The sequence below is a fragment of the Prionailurus bengalensis genome, chromosome D4, assembly GCF_016509475.1.
Source record: "Prionailurus bengalensis isolate Pbe53 chromosome D4, Fcat_Pben_1.1_paternal_pri, whole genome shotgun sequence".
In the NCBI taxonomy this organism is placed as follows: domain Eukaryota; kingdom Metazoa; phylum Chordata; class Mammalia; order Carnivora; family Felidae; genus Prionailurus; species Prionailurus bengalensis.
The window spans coordinates 58,008,765-58,028,790 of record NC_057359.1 but is presented as its reverse complement, the minus strand read 5'-3'; the positions used below and the strand labels follow the sequence as shown (position 1 = coordinate 58,028,790).

Genomic DNA, 20,026 nt, shown 5'->3' with positions numbered 1-20,026 from the left:
ATTATCCAGAGGAAGACATTGGCAAATGGGGAAGGGAATTGCATCTCCTCTAGAACATGATTTTTAGTTGAGTACAGCATACTTCAGTCCCTTAACCAAAAAATCAGCAGTGTTGACAGAGACTGAGAGAGCATCATAAAAACACTAAATTGTTCATATTAAAAGATCTCTGATGACTTAAGAATAAACCTACCAGAGGGGCACCTGGGTGGCTCAGTTGGTTGAGCATCTGACTTCGCCTCAGGTCGTGGTCTGAAGGCTGGTGAATTCTAGCTCTGCGTTGGGTTCTACGCTGACAACTCAGAGCCTGGAGCCTGCTTCAGATTCTGTGTCTCCCTCTCTCTCTGTCCCTCCCCTGCTTGTGCTCTGTTTCTCAAAAATGAGTAAAGATTAAAAAAAAAAAAAAAAAAAAAAGCCTACCAGAGAAGGTTCTGAAATCTTGTGGATATATAAAGTTTTAGGAGTCCATGAAAAATAGTAAGGTCTTAAAAAATAAAGTTGTTTAGGGGCGCCTGGGTGGCTCAGTCGGTTGAGCGTCTGACTTCGACTCAGGTCATGATCTTGCGGTCCGTGAGTTCGAGCCCCGCGTCGGGCTCTGTGCTGACAGCTCAGAGCCTGGAGCCTGTTTCAGATTCTGTGTCTTCCTCTCTGACCCTCCCCCGTTCATGCTCTCTCTCTGTCTCAAAAATAAATAAACGTTAAAATAAATAAATAAATAAAAGTTGTTTAGATCAAATAGAGCAAAACAAAACCTAATTTTCTCAAAAGAAGTGGTGGTCTCCTTTGTAAATACTCTTTAAAAAGTATTAATAGAATGGGCACCTGGGTGGCTCAGTTGGATAAGTGTCCAACTTCGGCTCAGGTCATGATCTCACATTTGTGAGTTTGAGCCCCCCACTGGGCTGTCTGTTGTCAGTGTAGAGCCCACTTCAGATCCTCTGTCCCCCTCTCTCTCTGTCTCTCCCCCGCTTGCATTCATGCATTCTTTTCTTTCTCTGTCTCTCAAAAATAAACATTCAAAAAAATATATTAATAGAAGATTTTCTTAACCTGAAGATGATCTATTCTGTGTCAGTGGTCAGCACCCTTTGTAGTGGTGAAATTCTAGAGACATCCCTATTAAAATCAAGAAGACAAGAAATGTTTTCTGCAACATTATTTCACATAATTCTGGGGGAATCACAAAGGGATAAAGCAAGGAACAAACAGCACAATCTCTCCTTCTCTGCCCCTCCCCTGCTTGTGCTGTCTCTCTCAAGATACATAAATAAAATTTTAAAAGATCAGTAACTTTCTACTTACATGAAATTTTAGGCAGATTTTTGAGTTTTCCTCTTGGTGAGTGTTTGTTAGCCTGACTGCCCATTAACATTACCTGGAAGCTTTAAAAAAAATACAGATGCCCAGGCTATTTGAATCTCTGCAGGTGGGGTCCAGGGCATCACTATTCGTTCACTATTTGTTGAAGGTTGAGAAACACAACTTTAGGTTTACTTTTTAAAAAAATATTTATTTACTTTTGCACATGTGTGTGCACAAGTGGAGGAGGGGCAGAGTAAGAGGGAGACAGTGAATCCCAAGCAGGCTCCTCGCTGTCAGCGCAGAGTCTGACGGTGTGGATCTCAAATCAAGTCAGATGCTTAATCAACTGAGCCACTCAGGCGCCCCAATTTCGGTGTCTTTTTAATGACAATCATTAGTGATTGCTTTAACCCTTGTAAATGGATAAAATCCATTAATAACAAAAGATTGGGAAAGAGCCTATTCAGAACAACAACCAAAATTGTAAGAATCATCTAAACTAACAACTTTCGCAATCTATCTATATGAAGAAAAGTATAAAACTTCAACAAATAATGTAAAGGCTTGAAAAGTGTCCTAGATGGGAATGCTGAGTATTTTTAAAATGTCAGCACTTTTCCAAATTGAATTACAAGTTTAATACAATTCTAGTCAACATTTCAGTGGGATTTTTTTAAAGTTTGGCAACATTATTCTGAAATTTACTCAAAATGATGCACAAGTGAGAAGAGCAAAGAAAAAACTTAAAAACCATAATTGGGAGAGACTCTCCTTGACTGGCTTTAAAACACATCACAAAGCACAGTAATTTAAACATTTTGGAACCATGCCATTATTGGCTTCACTTATGGGAGGTGATCAGAGCTTACCTCCCTAGGATATATATTTAGGTGCCTCAGTTTTTAAGCAAGGAAGTTTTTCCAGCCTGAAAGAGTAAACTACGACCTTTTCGTGAAGATTGTGATTAGCCAGCACTGACTTTATGCGTAAGAGGGGCGCCGTGATTTGCTGTGAGCTGTTGTTGCTTCAGTAGCCATGTGCCAGGATGGTTTCTCAGGAAACTACTTGGACATACCCCACGGCCGCCCACATCAGAGCAGCTCCCTTCCTGAGCAGTCCTCTAAATCTACAGTACTCTCTATCCTATAGTGAAGTCTGATGTATCGTGAAAAAGGTCAGAAGATTCACAGGCTGCTTCTTAGCTTAGATCAGTGAGACAGGGCTTGTTCTTTTCTCTTTTAGGGTGAAATTGTCAAGAAGTATACTCAGTTCAATCCTAAAACCTATGAAGAGAGGATTAATTTAATCCTACAGATGTGTGTTGAAGCTGCAGCAGAAGCTGTAAAACTGAACTGCAGAATTTTGGGAGTAGGTGAGATTGTGAATTACATATTCAAGACATGTTCGTTTTTTTTAATATGAAATTTATTGGCAAATTGATTTCCATACAACACCCAGTGCTTATCCCCACAGGTGCCCTCTTCAATGCCCATCGCCCACCCTCCCCTCCCTCCTACCCCCCATCAACCCTGTTTATTCTCAGTTTTTAAGAGTCTCTTATGGTTTGCCTCCTTCCCTCTCTGTAACTTTTCCCCCCCTTCCCCTCCCCCATGGTCTTCTGTTAAGTTTCTCAGGATCCACATAAGAGTGAAAACGTATGGTATCTGTCTGTCTCTGTATGACTTATTTCACTTAGCATAACACTCTCCAGTTGCATCCACGTTGCTACAAAAGGCCATATTTCATTCTTCCTCATTGCCAAGTAGTATTCCACTATGTATATAAACCACAATTTCTTTATCCATTCATCAGTTGATGGACATTTAGGCTCTTTCCATGCTTTGGCTATTGTTGAAAGTGTTGCTATAAACATTGGAGTACGCGTGCCCCTATGCATCAGCACTCCTGTATCCCTTGGGTAAATTCCTAGCAGTGCTACTGCTGGGTCATAGGGTAGGTCTATTTTTAGTTTTTTGAGGAACCTCCACACTGTTTTCCAGAGCGGCTGCATCAGTTTGCATTCCCACCAACAGTGCAAGAGGGTTCCCATTTCTCCACATCCTCTCCAGTATCTATAGTCTCCTGATTTGCTAAGAAACGTTCATTTTGACATACAGAGTTTTCCAAGTTCTGATGCATGACTGACCGTCAAGTCACTGCTCTGTGTACAGATGGCTCCAGGACCTATCTGTGGGCCCCAAGCGTGAGGACTTCCTAGAACCCCAGTAATTGTTACGGGTACATTGGTGGGGAGCTACAGATTTTGCTCAGAATTGCCTGACATTTCCTTGCAATCTTTGGTAATGCTTGTCTTAGGAGATCTTGGGTGAATTAATTTGTGTTTGAAACCCAGTAAGTTGGCATACTTTCTAAGGTTGCTTATGAGAATTATTTTCCTTGTGTGTGTGGTGGAGCTCAGGTATTTCCACGGGTGGCCGGGTAAATCCTCGGGAAGGAATTGTGCTGCATTCAACTAAACTGATTCAAGAATGGAACTCTGTGGACCTCAGGACCCCCCTGTCTGACACCTTGCATCTCCCTGTATGGGTGGACAATGATGGCAATTGTGCTGCCCTGGCGGAAAGGAAATTTGGCCAAGGAAAGGGCCTGGAAAACTTTGTGACACTTATCACAGGTACAGGTAAGAGGAGTAAGAGGTTGTTTGAGGAGCTAGAATGGGTGTTGGGGCATGCCTTCAGCACCAGCAGGCAGCTTGTGAGTCTTCTTTAGTGTTCACTTCCTGCCTGAGTAGAGCCAGGAGGTGAGCCCCACATGAGAACTTAGGGCCTTCTCAGTCTTTCCTGGGCATATGCCCTGCCCTGGGCATGTGTGTGGACCTCCGATTGCTAGGAACTTGTCAGAGCTGTTCAAAGCTCTTATTCCCCAAAGCTTCTCATTCCCAGCTTTGCCTCCCAGTCTTCTTGGTTAGTATATTATTTGCCTCATCTGTCAGCTGTCGCCCTAGGCAGCAGAGACGAATAAATATATTTTGCCTTTAAATGTTTTTGACAAAGACCACCTGAGTGCCTCCCCAGCTCTAGGGGAGTTCTGAGGTCAGTGACACAAAGGTGAGCTGAGCTGAGCTCTTCGAGTTGGTCCTCCACTAGCCGCCAAGTAGGTCAGAACAAGCAACCACAGGTTTTCGAGAATGAAGTTGGTCCTGCTTCTTCCAGTACTGCTGTCTCTGTGCAGGATGTGGGCTGGTTCAAGGCCACCAAACTGGGGAGTGGGTGGTGGGACCAGAAAATGCCAGAAGGAGCTCTTAAGACTCAGTTGTTGTTTTTTTTTCTTGAGTAAGCATTCCCTGGTTGTTACAAAACCTGTGATTAGTTTCCAGAGTTACAAAAAAAATTGGTTCTGAGAGTTTTTGCCAGTTTATTCATTGCTTTAGTGGAGGGATGGACTTTTGGAGTCGCCTACTTTGCCATTTTTGCTGATGTCCTACTTTTGGAATGAAAAACAGACTGAGCTAGTAAGTGATTGAGCCACCATTTATCCCAGATATATGTAACTTCAAAACTTGTGTGCTCTTAAACTCTGAATTATGCTACCTTCTCTTGAAGCTCAGGCCCTTCTTCTCTTAGTTGCAGATACAGTTTCAGCAAGCTTGGATATCATTTCTTAGTTCAGAGCAGGTAATTTGCAAATGAGAAGGGTGGAGTTAAAGAGTAGGTGCCACAGGAAGTAACTGATGGCAAGAGAGCTCTAAAAATAGTCTTCTCAGGCTTTCCTCCTTAATAACTCCTAAACTTGGTAACAAGAGTCATTGATATTCATAATCATTGAATCATAGATTTTTGGACATGGTGGCATTAAGAGGCAAAATCTTAATATTCTCTGTTTAAGGAAGAAAGTGGTGTGTGAAAGGTGGTGTGCGATACATTTGGGAAAGATGGTCTTATCTTGGGTTTCTCCCACAGCAGAGCCCAAGACGAGGACTTAGGTGTGAGAATTTTATGTTGGAGGTGATCCTGAGAAGCAGGAGTAAAGGAGCGAGAAGAGTAGAACAGAGTAGATGGAAAACCGTTATCCAAGTTGCCTTGAGGGCAGTGGGGGCTGAAATCTACCAGAACCTCTCAAGAAGCCTGTGGAATATCATCCAGAATTGTCCACTGGAATCTGTTGGCTCTTACCTTGCTTGGTTGAGGATGCCCTGTGCTCACATGGACAGTTAGGCTCTAACGTTAGTGTTGGCGATGGCCTTGGTGAGAACAGGCATTGTGAGCTTGAGGTGGTACACTGGCATCACACGGTGAGTCTGAGCCTGCATGGATCTGTTCCCCACAGCTGTGCTTGAAATCACAGTGAGCCACGTAGGTGCGACACAGGGCATCAGGGGATCTGCTAGATAGATTTTCCTCCAAGATGCTTCCAGGTGAAGTGTTAATACTTAGTAAGTTTCCGCTATTTAGGAAAAGGGGCATCATAAAGAATCACACATTCCAAAGCTTTGCTAAACACATGAGGCATTGCCATATTCCAGCTTTCTGTTTCAGGGGAAGAGCCACCTCAGTGATTATTGTCTCTCGCTGTAGGAATTGGCGGGGGTATCATCCATCAGCACGAATTGATCCATGGAAGCTCCTTCTGTGCTGCAGAACTTGGCCACCTTGTTGTGTCTCTGGATGGGCCTGATTGTTCCTGTGGAAGTCATGGGTGTATTGAAGCATATGCCTCTGGAATGGCCTTGCAGAGGGAAGCAAAAAAGCTACATGATGGTTGGTTTCTTTCTCCTGAGGGGTTAAATAGCTAAATTGTAGACAAGTATTTCAAAGTACATATTCCAAAAAGAGCTGAACACTGAAGCCAGAACTTCTACCCTTCCCACTTCCTGGAGGAAAGATGGGGTTCCTCATACTAAAACTCCCAGGTACCCTTAGTCTTGACCCATATTAACACTTTCCTCTCCAATGCTGGGGGTGGACAAGGGTCTTGAGCTCCAGGAGAGCAGGGAGGATTTTTTAAATTTTTGTTTCCTCAGCCTCTAGCACAGGGTGGGTGCTTAATACACATTTTTAAAACTTTCTTTTTTTAATGTTTGTTTATTTTTGAGACAGAAACAGAGTGTGAGCAGGGAAGGGGCAAAGAGAGAGACACAGGATCTGAAGCAGGCTCCAGGGTCTGAGCTTTCAGCACAGAGCCTGATGTGGGGCTCGAACTTGTGAACCATGAGATCGTGACCTGAGCTAAAGTTGGACGTTTAACCGACTGAGACACCCAGGTGCCCCCTTAATACACATTTAAAAAAAATTTTTTTAACATATATTTATTTTTGAGAGACAGAGGCAGAGCATGAGCTGGGGAGTGGGGGGAAAGAGAGAGGGAGAGAGAGAGAGAGAGACAGAGAGAGAGACAGAGAGAGAGAGATACAGAATCTGAAGAAGGCTCCAGGCTCTGAGCTGTTTGTTAGCACAGAGCCTGGCACGGGGCTCGAACCCACAAACTCCAAGACCATGACCTGAGCCGAAGTCAGGTGCTCAACCAACTGAGCCACCCAGGCGCTCCCCGTCCCCCCACTTAATACACATTTTAATGAAGAAGTAAATGGATTAACATAACTACAGTTGTGAAGTCTGAGAAGTCTGTTTGAGTTAAAGCTATTTCTGGACATGTTAATAAAAGGATGGTTTCTTGCCTAAGAAAAAGGAGTCATTTAATATCATTATAATATAGTGTCAAGTGCACTGAGAACGATGGCCAAGGAATGTAGACGTATAGAAGGACACCAGCGTTCTCTCCCTGCCCTCTTCATATGGGGAAGGGAGTGTTAGGGTGCTGTCTGGAGGTTGAGAGAGGGTAAGTAGAATTAGCAGGGCAAGTTGGGATGAGCCAGGGATGCTTCCAAGCCTGGGAAACAGTGGTATGGGTACATAAAGGGCAAGGTAGTGTAGAGCGTAGCAAGAGGGAGGCCAGGACCAGCAGCTAAAGAAGCCATTGAGAACTTTTAGGGTAAAAGCATGGTCAGATCTGAATTTTTTTCTGTTTTCTGGGAGAAAAATAGTAGTTGAATGGAGTGGCTTTATTTTTCAAAATCTTATTTAAATTCTAGTTAACATACAGTACAGTATTGGTTTTAGGAGTAGAATTTAGTGTCTTTTTTCCATTGGATATTCTTTTCTGCTTTGTTGAAGATTAGTTGACCCTATAGTTGTGGGTCCATTTCTGGGGTTTTTATTCTGTTCCATTGATCTATGTGTTTTCATGCCAGTACCATACTGTCTGGATGACTATAGCTTTGTAATATAGCTTGAAATCCAGAATCGTGATGCCTCCAGTTTTGTTTTTTTCAGGATTGATTTGGCTATTAGGGATGATTCCATAGAAATTTTAGGATTATTTGTTCTAGCTCTGTGAAAAACGCTGGTGGTATTTTGATGGAGATTGTGTTAAATGTGTAGATTGCTTTGGGTAATATAGACATTTTAACAATGTTTGTTCTTCCAATCCATGAGCAAGGAATGCTTTTCCATTTCTTTGTGTCCTCTTCAATTTCTTTCATAAGTGTTCTATAGTTTTCAAGAGTTTTACCTCTGGTTAGGTTTATTCCTAGGTATCTTACGGGTTTTGGTGCAATTGCAAATGGGATCGATTCTTTGATTTCTTTTTCTGCTGCTTCGTTTTTGGTGTATAGAAATACAGCCAATTTCTCTATGTTGATTTTATATCCTGCAACTTTGCTCAGTTCATGTATTAGTTCTAGAAATTTTTTGCTGGAGTCTTTTGGGTTTTCTACATAGAGTATCATGTCGTCTGCAGATAGTGAAAGGTGGACTTCTTCCTTGCTGATTTTGATGCGTTTTATTTCTTTTTGTTGTCTGATTGCTGAGGTTAAGACTTCCAGTACTATGTTAAATAGTAATGGTGAGAGTGGACATCCTTGTCTTGTTCCTCAAGGAGAAAGGCTCTCAGTTTTTCCCCATTGAGAATGGTTAATTAGCTGTGGGTCTTTCATATGTAGCTTTTATGATGTTGAGGTATGTTCCATCAATGCCTACTTTGTTGAGGGTTTTTATCAAGAATGAATGCTGTATTTTGTCATCTATTGAGAGGATCATATGGTTCTTATCCTTTCTTTTATCAATGTGGTGTATCACGTTGATTGATATGCACATATTGAACCAGCTCTGCAGCCCAGGAATAAAAAATCCCATTTGATTGTGGTAAATAATTCTTTTAATGTAGTGTTGGATTCAATTTGCTAGTATCTTGTTGAGAATTTTTGCATCCATGTTCATTAGGGATATTGGCCTGTAATTCTCCTTTTTATTGGGGTCATTGTCTGGTTTTGGAATCAAGGTAATGCTGGCCTTGTAGAATTAGTTTGGAAGTTTTCCTTCCATTTCTGATTTTTGGAATAGTTTGAGAAGAATAGGTATTACTACTACTTTTAAGTTTGTTTGTTTATTTCTGAGACAATGTGCATGCGCAAGCTGGGGAGGAGCAGAGAGAGGGGAAAAGAGAATCCCAATCCATGCTGATAGCATGGAGCCTGAGAGAGGGCTCAATCCCACAAACCGTGAGATCATGACCTGAGCCAAAATCAAGAGTCAGATGCTTAACCTACTGAGCCACCCAGGCACCCTAGTATTAACTCTTCTTTCAAGGTACGGTAGAATTCCCCTGGGAAGCCATCTGGCCCTGGACTTTTGTTTGTTGGGAGTTTTTTGATTACAGTTTCAATTTCTTTGCTAATTATGAGTCTGTTTAAATTTTCTATTTCTTCCTGTTTCAGTTTTGGTAGTTTCCATGTTTCTAGGAACTTGTCCATCTTTATGATTGCCCAGTTTGTTGGCATGTAATTTTTCATAATATTCTCTTATAATTGTATTTCTGAGGTGTTGGTAGTGATCTCTCCCCTTTCATTTGTGATTTTATTTATTTGGGTCCTTTCTTTTTTCTTTTTGACAAGTCTGGTTAGGAGGTTATCAATTTTATTCTTTCAAAGAACCAGCTCTTAGTTTTGTTGCTCTGTTCTTTTTTGTTGTCGTTTGTTTCTGTATCATTTATTTCTGCTCTGTCTTTATTATTTACCTTGTTCTGCTGGCTTTAGGCTTTCTTTATTTTCCCTTTTCTAGCTCCCTTATGTGTAACGTTAGGTTGTGTATTTGAGACCTTTCTTGATTCTTGAGGTAGGCCTGTATTGCAAGATACTTCCCTCTTAAGACTGCCTTTGCTGCATCCCAGAGGTTTTGGACTGTCGTGTATTCATTTTCATTTGCTTCCATGTACTTTTTTTATTTCTTCTTTAATTTCCTCATTAACCCATTCATTCTTTAGTGTGATGTTATTTAACCTCCATGTATTTGTGGTCTTTTCAAATTTTTTCTTGTGGTTGACTTCAAGTTTCATAGCGTTGTGGTCTCAAAATATGCATGGTTGATCTCAGTCTCTTAAGGGCTGATTTGTGACCCAATATATGATCTATTCTGGAGAATATTCCGTGTGTACTCTAAAAGAATGTGTATTCTGCTGCTTTAGGATCAGATGTTCTGACTTTATGTGTTAAGTCCATCTGGTCCAGTGTGTCATTCAAAGCCATTGTTTCCTTGTTGATTTTCTGCTTAATCTGTAAATTGGTATAAGTGGGTGTTAAAACTCCCTACTAGTATTGTATTTCATCAGTGAGTTTCTTTATGTCTGTTAGTAATTGATTTGGGTGTCCCAGGTTGGCATAAATATTTACAATTAGAACTTGATGGGTAGACTCCTTAATTATGATATAATGCCCTTCTTCATTTCTTTTTATGGTCTTTGGTTTAAAATCTAGTTTGTCTGATAGAAGTATGGCTATTCCAGCTTTCTGTTAGTATCCATTATCATGATAGATGGTTCTCCATCACCTCACTTTGAATCTGCTGATGTCTTTAGGTCTAAAATGAGTCTCCTATAGACAGGTTATAGATGGGTCTTGTTTTTGTTTTTTGTATCCATTCTGATACCCTGTATCTTTTGATTGGAGCATTTAGTCCATTTACAGTCAGGGTGATTATTGAAAGAAAGATAGGAGTTTACTGCCATTATGTTACCTGTAAAGTTGGTGTTTCTGATGATGTTCTCTGTTCCTTTCCAGTCTTCGTTGCTTTTGGTCTTTTTTTCCCCCCAGAGTCCCTCTTAATATTTCTTGAAGGAATGGCTTAGTGGTCACAGATTCATTCAGTTTTGGGGGAAACTCTTTATCTCTCCTTCTATTCTGAATGACAGCTTTGATGGATAAGGTATTCTTGGCTTCATATTTTTCTCATTCAGCATGTTGAATATATTCTGCTATGCCCTTCTGGCTTGGCAAGTTTCTCTGGGCAGATGTGCTGCGAACCTGATCTGTCTTCCCTTGTAGGTTAAGGACTTTTTCCCCTTGCTGCTTTCAGGACTCTTTCCTTGTCTGTGTATTTGGTGAATTTGACTATGATATGCCTTAGTGATGACCAGCTTTTGTTGAATGTAATGAGAGTTCTCTATGCTTCTTGGATCTTGATGTCTGCATGCTTCCCCAGATTAGGGAAGTTTTCAGCTATAATTTGCTCACTGAAACGTTCTACTCCTTTCTCTCTCTCTTCATTTTCTGGGACTCCTATGATAAGAGTGTTACTCCGTTTTAATAAGTTGCTGAGTTTCCTAAGTCTACCTTCGTGATCCATTATCTTTGTTTCCCTCTTCTTTTCAGCTTCATTATTTTCGATAATTTTAACTTCTGTATCACTGATTTGTTTCTCAGATTCACCCATTCTCACTGTTGTGACATCTTTGCAGTTTGGTTATAGCATTTTTAATTTCAGCCTGACTAGGTTTTAGCTTTTATCTCTGCAGTAAGGGATTCTCTACAGTCTTCTAAGCATTTGTCGAGCCCAGCTAGAATCCTTATAATTGTTGTTTTATTTTTTTATTTTTTTATTTTTTTTATTTTTTTATTTTTTTAATCAACTGTTTCTTTTTTTTTTTTTTTTTTTTAATTTTTTTTTCAACGTTTATTTATTTTTGGGACAGAGAGAGACAGAGCATGAACGGGCGAGGGGCAGAGAGAGAGGGAGACACAGAATCGGAAACAGGCTCCAGGCTCTGAGCCATCAGCCCAGAGCCCGACGCGGGGCTCGAACTCACGGACCGCGAGATCGTGACCTGGCTGAAGTCGGACGCTTAACCGACTGCGCCACCCAGGCGCCCCTATAATTGTTGTTTTAAATTCTAGTTCAGACATATTACTTATATCTCTATTGATTAATTCCCTGGCTGTCATTTCTTCCTGTTCTTTCTTTTGGGGTGAATTCATCCATCTTGTCATTTTGGAGGGGAAAAAAATAATAATAAAATGGAATTTAAAAAATAATAAAGGAAGCTAGATCCTTGGTGTATAGCTTGAAGCTTGATAGAAGAAAAAAGATTAAGAAAAGGTAAAAAAAAATTTTTTTTAATTAAAAAAATAAAATACAATAAAAAATTTGCTTTCTGTATCCCAGGAAAAAAACAAACACAAAAACAAATAATAGAAACAAAGCAAAGAAACAAAACCCAAAGGAAGCTAGATCCTGTTTCCCCTAGAGCTGAAGCTTTGCAGCATTCTATGATCTGTAGACCTAGTGCATGGAAGCGGTTTGTGTTGGTCTTCTGGTTGAGGGGCCTACTACTTTGATTCTCAGGCCAACTTGCTCTACCAGAGATGTGCCTGGAGGGTCCAAGGGGGCGGGGCTTGGTGTATTGGCTCTGTTCTCCACTTGGTGGCTCCATTCTCTACTTGGTGGCGCTGTTTAGCTCACTGAGGTTGATCAGTGCTGATGGGCTAGGGGTGAAAATGGCTTCACCCCACTCTGTAGTCTCCAGAGAGGGAAGTTTGTGCCCCCACAGATGTGCAATCAGTCATCCTCCTGTGTCCCCAGATTCTCTCAGCTCCCCACCTTCATTCATCCTGTGTCTGCGCTGTCTACCTGCCATATGGTGCCACCCTCCTGGGTTTTATCTCAGACACAGCTGTGTTTCAAAACCCCACACTTCAGAGACCCCTGCGGCTTGGGACCTGCATTGAATCCTGTGGGACCGCATTTTGCTGCACTGTGGCTGGTGCCGGCTTGTCCTATGCAACAGTTGGGCGACTGTGCAGCAGCAGTGGCTTAGAGTTTATGGTAAATTGTAACACGCAGCCAGCATCTTTGTTCCTGTACTGGTGAGTGGGGCAGCTCAGTGGTACCCACCAGGGCTTTTGCCTGCTTGAGAGGCCATGTCGCCTCTACCAAACGCACTCCAGGGGATCCTCAGACCACACTGCCCGCTCCGGGGCTCTGCCCTGCTTCCTCGAGGGAACTGACCTCTAAAACTTCAGACTCTGCACTCCACCCTCTCCTTTTTCCCCATCATTGGTTTTGGGGAACAGTTTTTTTTATGTAGTCCCCTGCATGTATTTTCACTCTTTTATTTTTTTTTCTTCATTCTTATCTCCCCTCCCCCTGATCAGGGATCCCTCCCCTTCACAGGGTCAGCCATTCTTTTCTTCCAACGACTCAACCTTCCACAGTTCCTACCTTGCATAGGTTGTTTTTCCTGTTCGTAGACATGCAGTTTTGTCTTCTAAGACTTCCGGTCAATTTCTTAGGTGTTCAGAATGATTTGATACTTATCTAGCAGTTTGGGGGAGGAGGCAAGCTTGGAGTCACCCTACTCCTCTGCCATCTTGCCTTAATCCCTCCAAATGGAGTGGCTTTAAATAGTACAATTCTATAGTGACTTCCCGTTTTCTAGTCGGACAGCTGGGGGTTGACAATATGAAAGGAGGAGCAAGTTGTGGCAGAAGATGATGGTTGGGTGCTTATGGGACATAGGGTGGAGATGTGTAGGCAGAGTCTGGCTACAGGAGTCTGGTGCTCGGGAGAGAGGACTAGAGGTGGGGATTTGGGAATCCTCAGTGCTGAGGTGGCAGTTAAACCTTTGAATTGAATGAGATTGGAGTGAGGCAAGAGTTAGAGGTGGAACCTTGCAAAACAGTGTTTAATGGGCAGAAAGGAAAACCAGGAATGGGTAAAGTCACAGAAGCCAAAAGGGAGAGTGCTTCGGGGAGGGAATAGTTGGGAATGTCAAGTGCTGCTTTTGAGAGAGAAAATCAGAAAAAGGTATTGATTTTGGCCATGAGGACGCTATTTGAAGCCCTGAAAACTATTTTTCAACCTCATTTTTTACATTCAGCCCCCCTTAGGAGCCTGTTCAGACTTTTCTTAGTCCTCCCCCCCCCCCATAATACTTTAATACCATATATCTGTTGATCTGTTTGTATTTATGTATTATTTGTATAAGAAGAATAAGCTTATATACTGCCCTCCCCACCCCCCCCAAGAACCAGTTTTGGTCCCCATCAGGGCAAATGCATGTCTTAAGAAAGAGCACAGTCGGGGCGCCTGGGTGGCTCAGTCGGTTAAGCGTCCGACTTCGGCTCAGGTCATGATCTCACGGTCTGTGAGTTCGAGCCCCGCATCGGGCTCTGTGCTGACAGCTCAGAGCCTGGAGCCTGCTTCAGATTCTGTGTCTCCCTCTCTCTCTGACCCTCCCCCATTCAAGCTCTGTTTCTCTCTGTCTCAAAAATAAATAAACATTAAAAAAGAAAGAGCACATTCAATCACAGGAGCAGAAACTTGACTACGCTGAGCGGGAAGAAGTGCTTTGAGGACATGGAAATTGTGACCACCTGCCAGTGGAAAGCAGACAGTAGGAATGGAAGCAAGGGTTGAGAATGCGGGAGGGAAAGGGCAGTTGAGTCCCTGCTATAAAGCTCCTGGCGAGGGGGTGGGAGATGAGCTGCAAGGCCTCGACAGAGGGCCCAAGAGAGGGGAAGGATGAGTGAAGGTGTGCAAACAGACGTGTTTATAGGTGGGGGCAGAAAAGTGAGGGGACTGCTGCCTGTTGGTGTCCTTTAGCAGAGAGGCCAACAGGACGGAAATCCTGTGGTAGGAGGTGGGGTATAAGGTGTGAGGTGGTGGAAACTGAGAAGAGCCACGGGGGGGAACGGGAGAGCGCTGGCAGGGGCAGCTGTGAGAAGATCCTTGGATGGGGTCAGGCGGCAGCCTGCATGGCTGGGATTTTCTCTCATCAGCACACAAGTATGACAGCAGACGAGGAGGCAGATTGACCTGGGTTGATGACGGGCAGGGTGAGGGGCAGAAAAGACCAGGACTATAGATAATAGACGTTTTTAGTGAGCATTGACTCTGGCCAGCACTTAACTAAGTACTTGATATCTGTTACCTCATTCAGTTCCTCACATAATCCTGCCAGGGTACATGGTGTTACCCGTTTTATAGAGAAAAGAAGGGTCTGCAGGTGGCGTGACGTGGACAGGGTTGTGCAGCTGGTAGTGGCCGAGCGCCAGCAACTGAGAACCCCTGTCAGCGTCAGTTCTTCAGGCCCTGCCGTGGAACGTGGGGCACTCGCAGTAATGTGACCTGCATCTGGGGTGGATAAAGGAAGGAGATAAATACAGAGGAGTCTGATAATTTGGGGGAAAAAACACGTTAAGGACTCAGTTTCACGTGGCGGTGAGAAGTAAAGAAACTAGAGAGCCGGATAGGAGGCTGTGGTTGGAGTTGAGGATTTTCCAGGTGGGGAAGTTCTGGATGATAGGTAACCAAGACAGCAAGAGGGCAGCGGCCTCTGGAAAATGTATGTGGACATTTGTGCGTGGTAAAAAGCTTTGCAAATGTGAAAAGAAACCATGTCTTCCCACTTGGGGGCTTGCTGCCCGCAGGCAAACTTAAAAGGTTGGCCCTGCTGCAGGGCTGCCACAGCTCAGTGATGACTGCTGCCTCTTGCCTCTTCTCTAACAGAAGACCTGCTCTTGGTGGAAGGGATGTCAGTGCCAAAAGACGAGGCCGTGAGTGCAGTCCATCTCATCCAAGCCGCAAAACTTGGCAACGTGAAGGCCCAGAGCATCTTGAGAACAGGTGAGCATGTGGCTCTGGGCAGCTGTGCCCTAGAGGGCCCCTCAGACCGCCCAGGGCTCTGACACGTACCCAGCCCCCCTCGGGACCAATGCTCTGGAATGTGTGTTCAGGGCCGTTTTTCCCTGCTGTCTGAGAGTGAAAAAAAGGAAATGGCATTCAAGGTATTTGGCAGCATTGCTTTATTAAACAAGTTTTTTGTTTTGTTTTAAAACCATGAATAAACTACTTACTCATTTTATAGGAGATCTAGAGAAATACAGGAGAGTAGGAAAAAGTATCCCTTTGGGGAGCCTGGGTGGCTCAGTCAGTTGAGCGTCCGACTTCAGCTCAGGTCATGATCTCACTGTTTGTGAGTTCGAGCCCCAAGTCCAGCTCTGTGCTGACAGCTCAGAGCCTGGAGCCTGTGTCAGATTCTGTGTCTCCCTCTCTCTCTGCCCCACCCCCACTCTCTCACATGCACTCTTTCTCTCTCATTCAAAAATACACATTAAAAAAAATTGAAAAAGTATCCCTTCAAGTTTTGCTCTTCAGAGATAGTCAACTATTAGCATTCCCTTCCAGTCTTTTCCAGTTTTTTTTTTTAAACATAGTTGAGAGCATATGGTGTAGTATTACCATATCTAGCTTTTTTTAAATTTCGAAGCATAACAACGTTTTCTCATATTAAGAATAAATCATGAGGGCGTCTGGGTGGCTCAGTTGGTTAAGCATCCGACTCTTGATTTGCCTCAGGTCATGATCTCACAGTTTGTGAGTTTGAGCCTGCATTGGCAGTGAGGAGTCTGCTTTGGATATTGTCTCTCTCTCTCTCTCTCTGCCCCTCTTCCACTCAAGCGTACGCTTTCCCTCTCAAAATCAATAGAAGCGGGTGGCTCAGTCTAATGGCCAACTTCACCTTAAATCATGATCTCATGGTTCATGAGTTCGAGCCCCACATCAGGCTCTCTGCTGTCAGCACAAGCCTGCTTTGGATTCTTTGTACCCCTCTCTCTCTGTCTCCCATCTTAAAAATAAACATTAAAAAATAATTAATAAACCTAAAAAAAGAATAAGTCACAAACAGCTTTAAAAGTACCACTTTCTCTTACGTAGTGTGAATGTAGTGAGTATTCTGGGCTGCTGACTCTTTCCACTGTCCTCTGGTGTTTTTGATTTGGCTCTCTCCTTGAGACTTATTTTCATTTTTGTTTTCTTGTAGCTGGAACGGCTTTGGGTCTTGGGGTTGTGAACATCCTCCACACTATAAATCCTTCCCTTGTGATCCTCTCTGGAGTCCTAGCCAGTCACTACATCCACATCGTCAAAGATGTCATCCGCCAGCAAGCCTTGTCCTCGGTTCAGGATGTGGACGTGGTAGTTTCGGATTTGGTGGATCCCGCCCTGCTCGGTGCCGCCAGCATGGTTTTGGACTACACAACTCGCAGGATCTGCTAGGCCTCCCAGGAGGGGACATGGACCAAGACTCAGAACTTCTTCGTGGAATCAGGTTGTCTTTTAGATGAGCGTTTCTTACAAAGCAAATTTGGTATTTAGCAGGTGACTTCAGCAGTTAAGTTTTTGCTTTTAGTCTCCTCTTCCAAAGTCACTTTTCCCAACCCGTTTTGGTAGATGCTGCTCTTTCTGGGGTCATTTTAGCTCAAACCCTGTAAGTACCAGTCACAATTTTCTGTGCCAAAGGAGCTGTGATAGTAGACAAGGAAGCCTTAGGACTCTGCTCACCAGACGTACCACTTAGACCTGCAGGTCTTGCTTGAGATGGGCCTTGATACTGGAGTTTGGATTATTAATCCTTCCTACTCTGACCTTAAACTCAGATTGCAGAAAGGGATCCAGTCAGGAAACAGAAGGAAATCTCACCGTGAATGGCTAAAGTAAAATTTTTTAAAAACAGCTTTACTGAGATATTTTTAAAAGTGTACAATTTGGTAAGCTTTGACATACGTATATACCTGTGAAACCATCACCACAATCAAGACATTGGACATACCTGTCACCCCCAAATGTCATCTGCTTAAAGATGTTATTTGCTACTACTCTTGGAGAGTCTTGAGCAACTTTAGGGATCTGAATTACAGTGGCTTTAAGTGACCTTGTCCTTATCTTCTTAAGGACAGCTGAGAAGCCACTAGGACTTAACAGCCTCTGAAAGGAGATTAACCATCCCCAAAGGATCTTCGCTATGGACAAACACCTCTCCCTTCAATAACTTTTCCTGCTAATGTTGAGTATGACCCTGGAGTATCTCCTAAGGCAGCGTTTGTGGAGCCCGTATCTGTGAATCTGGATTCTGGCGAAATACGATTTTGTGCTTTCATTGGTGTCTAGATACAAAGGCTAGGGTTCTTGGTATCAATTTCAACCTGGAAGAAATATGAATACCCACCATTTATTAAGTGCCTACTGTGTGCCAGGTTCTGAACTAGGTGCTCCATATACGTTATTCTAAATTCTCACAACCTGGGAGGTAGGTGTTTTAATTTCCATTTTATACAATCGCAAATTAAGTCTTGGCGCGTTTAAGTGATGGCACCTAAAGCTGTGTGGCTAGTGACTCTCAGAAACAGGATTTGCTCCCAGGTCCATCTGTGCTCTTCTGCTAAACCACACAACCCCTCAAATAAAAACCTTGCAGAAGGTAAATATATCCTAATTTAGTTCAGACTGACAACAGCTTTAATAAGACTGTCTCATTAGCAGTGACTCAATTTGTCTTTGATGCTGTCCCTCAGTGATAAATTTAATCAAATATTCTTCTCTGCTGTGGACATTTTGCCAATACAGTATTTTGTCTAGTGACAGGTTTTTATGGGTACTTTCAGATGATCTAAGAAAGCATATGCATGTTTTTCAGATTCTTATTTTAGGAAAACCAGAAAGTTTCTATTGTTTCAGTGTTAGCATACAAAATAAAGTGTGAAAGAATCACTGATTGCATTTGAACTACTTCCTTCCTGGTGGGTTAATGTGAATAGATAGGTTGGCTGATTCCAAGAACTCCACCGGCCCTGAAATAATCTCCAGGTTCTGGTTATTGTTGAAAAATTCCACCGTGATTCCTAGGAAGGAAGCTAGTTCTCCTTGGCATCAGCGTCTGGGGTGAGGTGGTGTCCTGGGAAGGGACACCAGTTGTTCCTGGGCGACATCTGTAACTGCTCTGGACACCAGACGGTTGCATTGCTATCAGGCTTCATACCAAATATTTGGAAGGATGGTTCTAAATCTAAAACCAAATCTTAGTTTTTATTGAATTCACAGAAAGGATAATTAATATATTCCAACGTAATTATTACTGACAGTTAAATCACATATTTATTTTAGTGTAAATATTTGTATGTTACTGTTCTGAGCCAAATTCTAAAGAAAAAATAAATATATTTGTGGAAATCCTAATATTTTTGCATTTTGTTTTCTTAATTAACTGTCTAGCTAAAATCCCTTCCCAGAAGAAATTTATGTTGTTGCACTGCTTACTTTTTGAAGGTCATGTAACTTCTTAAGGCATCTAGTACAGATTTCTTAACCAAACAAATAATAAATCTTTGATAATATGGAGTACTGCTATATAATATTTTTATATATTGCAGATGATCACCACAGTAAGTCTAGTTAACAGCCATCACCATATCTACAGAACTTTTTTTTCTTGTAATGAGAACTTTTAAGATCAACTCTGGTAGCAACTTTCAAATATATGGTATTTGAGGTACAGGCGTACCTCATTTTACTGCACTTCACAGATAATGTGGTTTTTCTTTTTTGGTTTTTTTTTTTGGTTTTTTTTTTTTTTTTTTTTTTTTTTTACAAATTGAAGGTTTGTGGCAACCCTGTGTCACACAAATCTATTGGCACCATTTTCCCAACAGCATTTGCTCACTTTGTGTCTCTGTCACTAGTTGGTAATGATCGCGGTATTTCAAAGTTTTTCATTATTATATTTGTTGTGGTGATCTGTGATGTTACTGTTGTGTTTGGGGGCACCATAAGCTGCACCCATATGAGATGGTGAACTTAAACCAAGAAATATGTGTGTTCTGACTGCTCCACTGACTCGCCATTCCTCCATCTGTCTCCCTCCTCACACCTCCCTATTCCCTGAGACACAATATTGAAATTAGGCCAGTTAATAACCCTACAACGCCTTCTGTGTATTCAAACAAAAGGAAACGTTACACATCTCTCACTTTAACTCAAAGGCTAGAAATGAGTGAGAAGGGCAGGCCAAAAGCTGAGACAGGCCGAAGCTATGCTTCTCACGCCAGATAGCCAAGTTGTAAATGCAAAGGAAAAGTTCCTGAAGGAAATGAAAAGTTCACTTGCTACTCCAATGAGCACACATATGGTAACAAGGCGAAACAGCCTTATCATTGGTATGGAGAAAGCTTCAGTGGTCTGGATAGAAGATCAAGCCAGCCACATTTCCTTAGGCCAAAGCCTAATCCACAGCAAGGTCCTAACTCTCTTTAATACTGTGAAGGCTGAGAGAGGTGAGGAAACTACAGTAGAAAAGTTGGAAGCTAGCAGAGGTTGCTTCATGAGGTTCAAGGAAAGAGGCCATCTCCGTGACATAAAGTTGCAAGGTGAAGCAGCAAGTGCGGATGTAGAAGCTGCAGCAAGTTATCCAGAAGAGCCAGCTAAGATCACTAATGGAGGCGGCTACATGAGACAACAGATTTTCAATGTAGACAAAACAGCCATATATTGGAAGAAGATGTCTTCTAGGACTTTCATAGCTAGAGAGGAGAAGTCAGTTCCTGGCTTCAAACTTCAAACGATAGGTTGACTCTCATTAGGGGCTAAGGCAGCTGGTGACT

The 20,026-nt window shown here is 42.5% G+C and overlaps 2 protein-coding genes across 7 annotated transcripts in view; one reads left to right on the top strand and one right to left on the bottom strand.

Annotated features, from left to right (window-relative positions):
* The window catches only part of GNE (glucosamine (UDP-N-acetyl)-2-epimerase/N-acetylmannosamine kinase), a 41,856-nt gene extending 23,251 nt beyond the window's left edge, over positions 1 to 18,605 (top strand). For 3 of the 6 annotated variants that reach the window (XM_043566192.1, XM_043566191.1, XM_043566187.1), the window contains 5 exons: positions 2,545 to 2,674; positions 3,722 to 3,943; positions 5,838 to 6,020; positions 15,099 to 15,215; positions 16,414 to 18,605. In XM_043566192.1, coding sequence (XP_043422127.1) covers positions 2,545 to 2,674; positions 3,722 to 3,943; positions 5,838 to 6,020; positions 15,099 to 15,215; positions 16,414 to 16,649 — 888 coding nt within the window. In that variant the 3' untranslated portion in view covers positions 16,650 to 18,605. The remainder of the gene's footprint in view (positions 1 to 2,544; positions 2,675 to 3,721; positions 3,944 to 5,837; positions 6,021 to 15,098; positions 15,216 to 16,413) is intronic. The other 3 variants (XM_043566189.1, XM_043566188.1, XM_043566190.1) reach the window with 2 other exon arrangements.
* CLTA (clathrin light chain A) overlaps positions 17,243 to 20,026 on the bottom strand; it is a 30,372-nt gene continuing 27,588 nt past the window's right edge. The window contains exons 5-6 of the mRNA XM_043566200.1: positions 19,388 to 19,391; positions 17,243 to 17,811 (exon numbers count right to left, since the gene is read on the bottom strand). Of these exons, the coding sequence (XP_043422135.1) occupies positions 17,770 to 17,811; positions 19,388 to 19,391 (46 nt within the window). The 3' untranslated portion in view covers positions 17,243 to 17,769. The remainder of the gene's footprint in view (positions 17,812 to 19,387; positions 19,392 to 20,026) is intronic.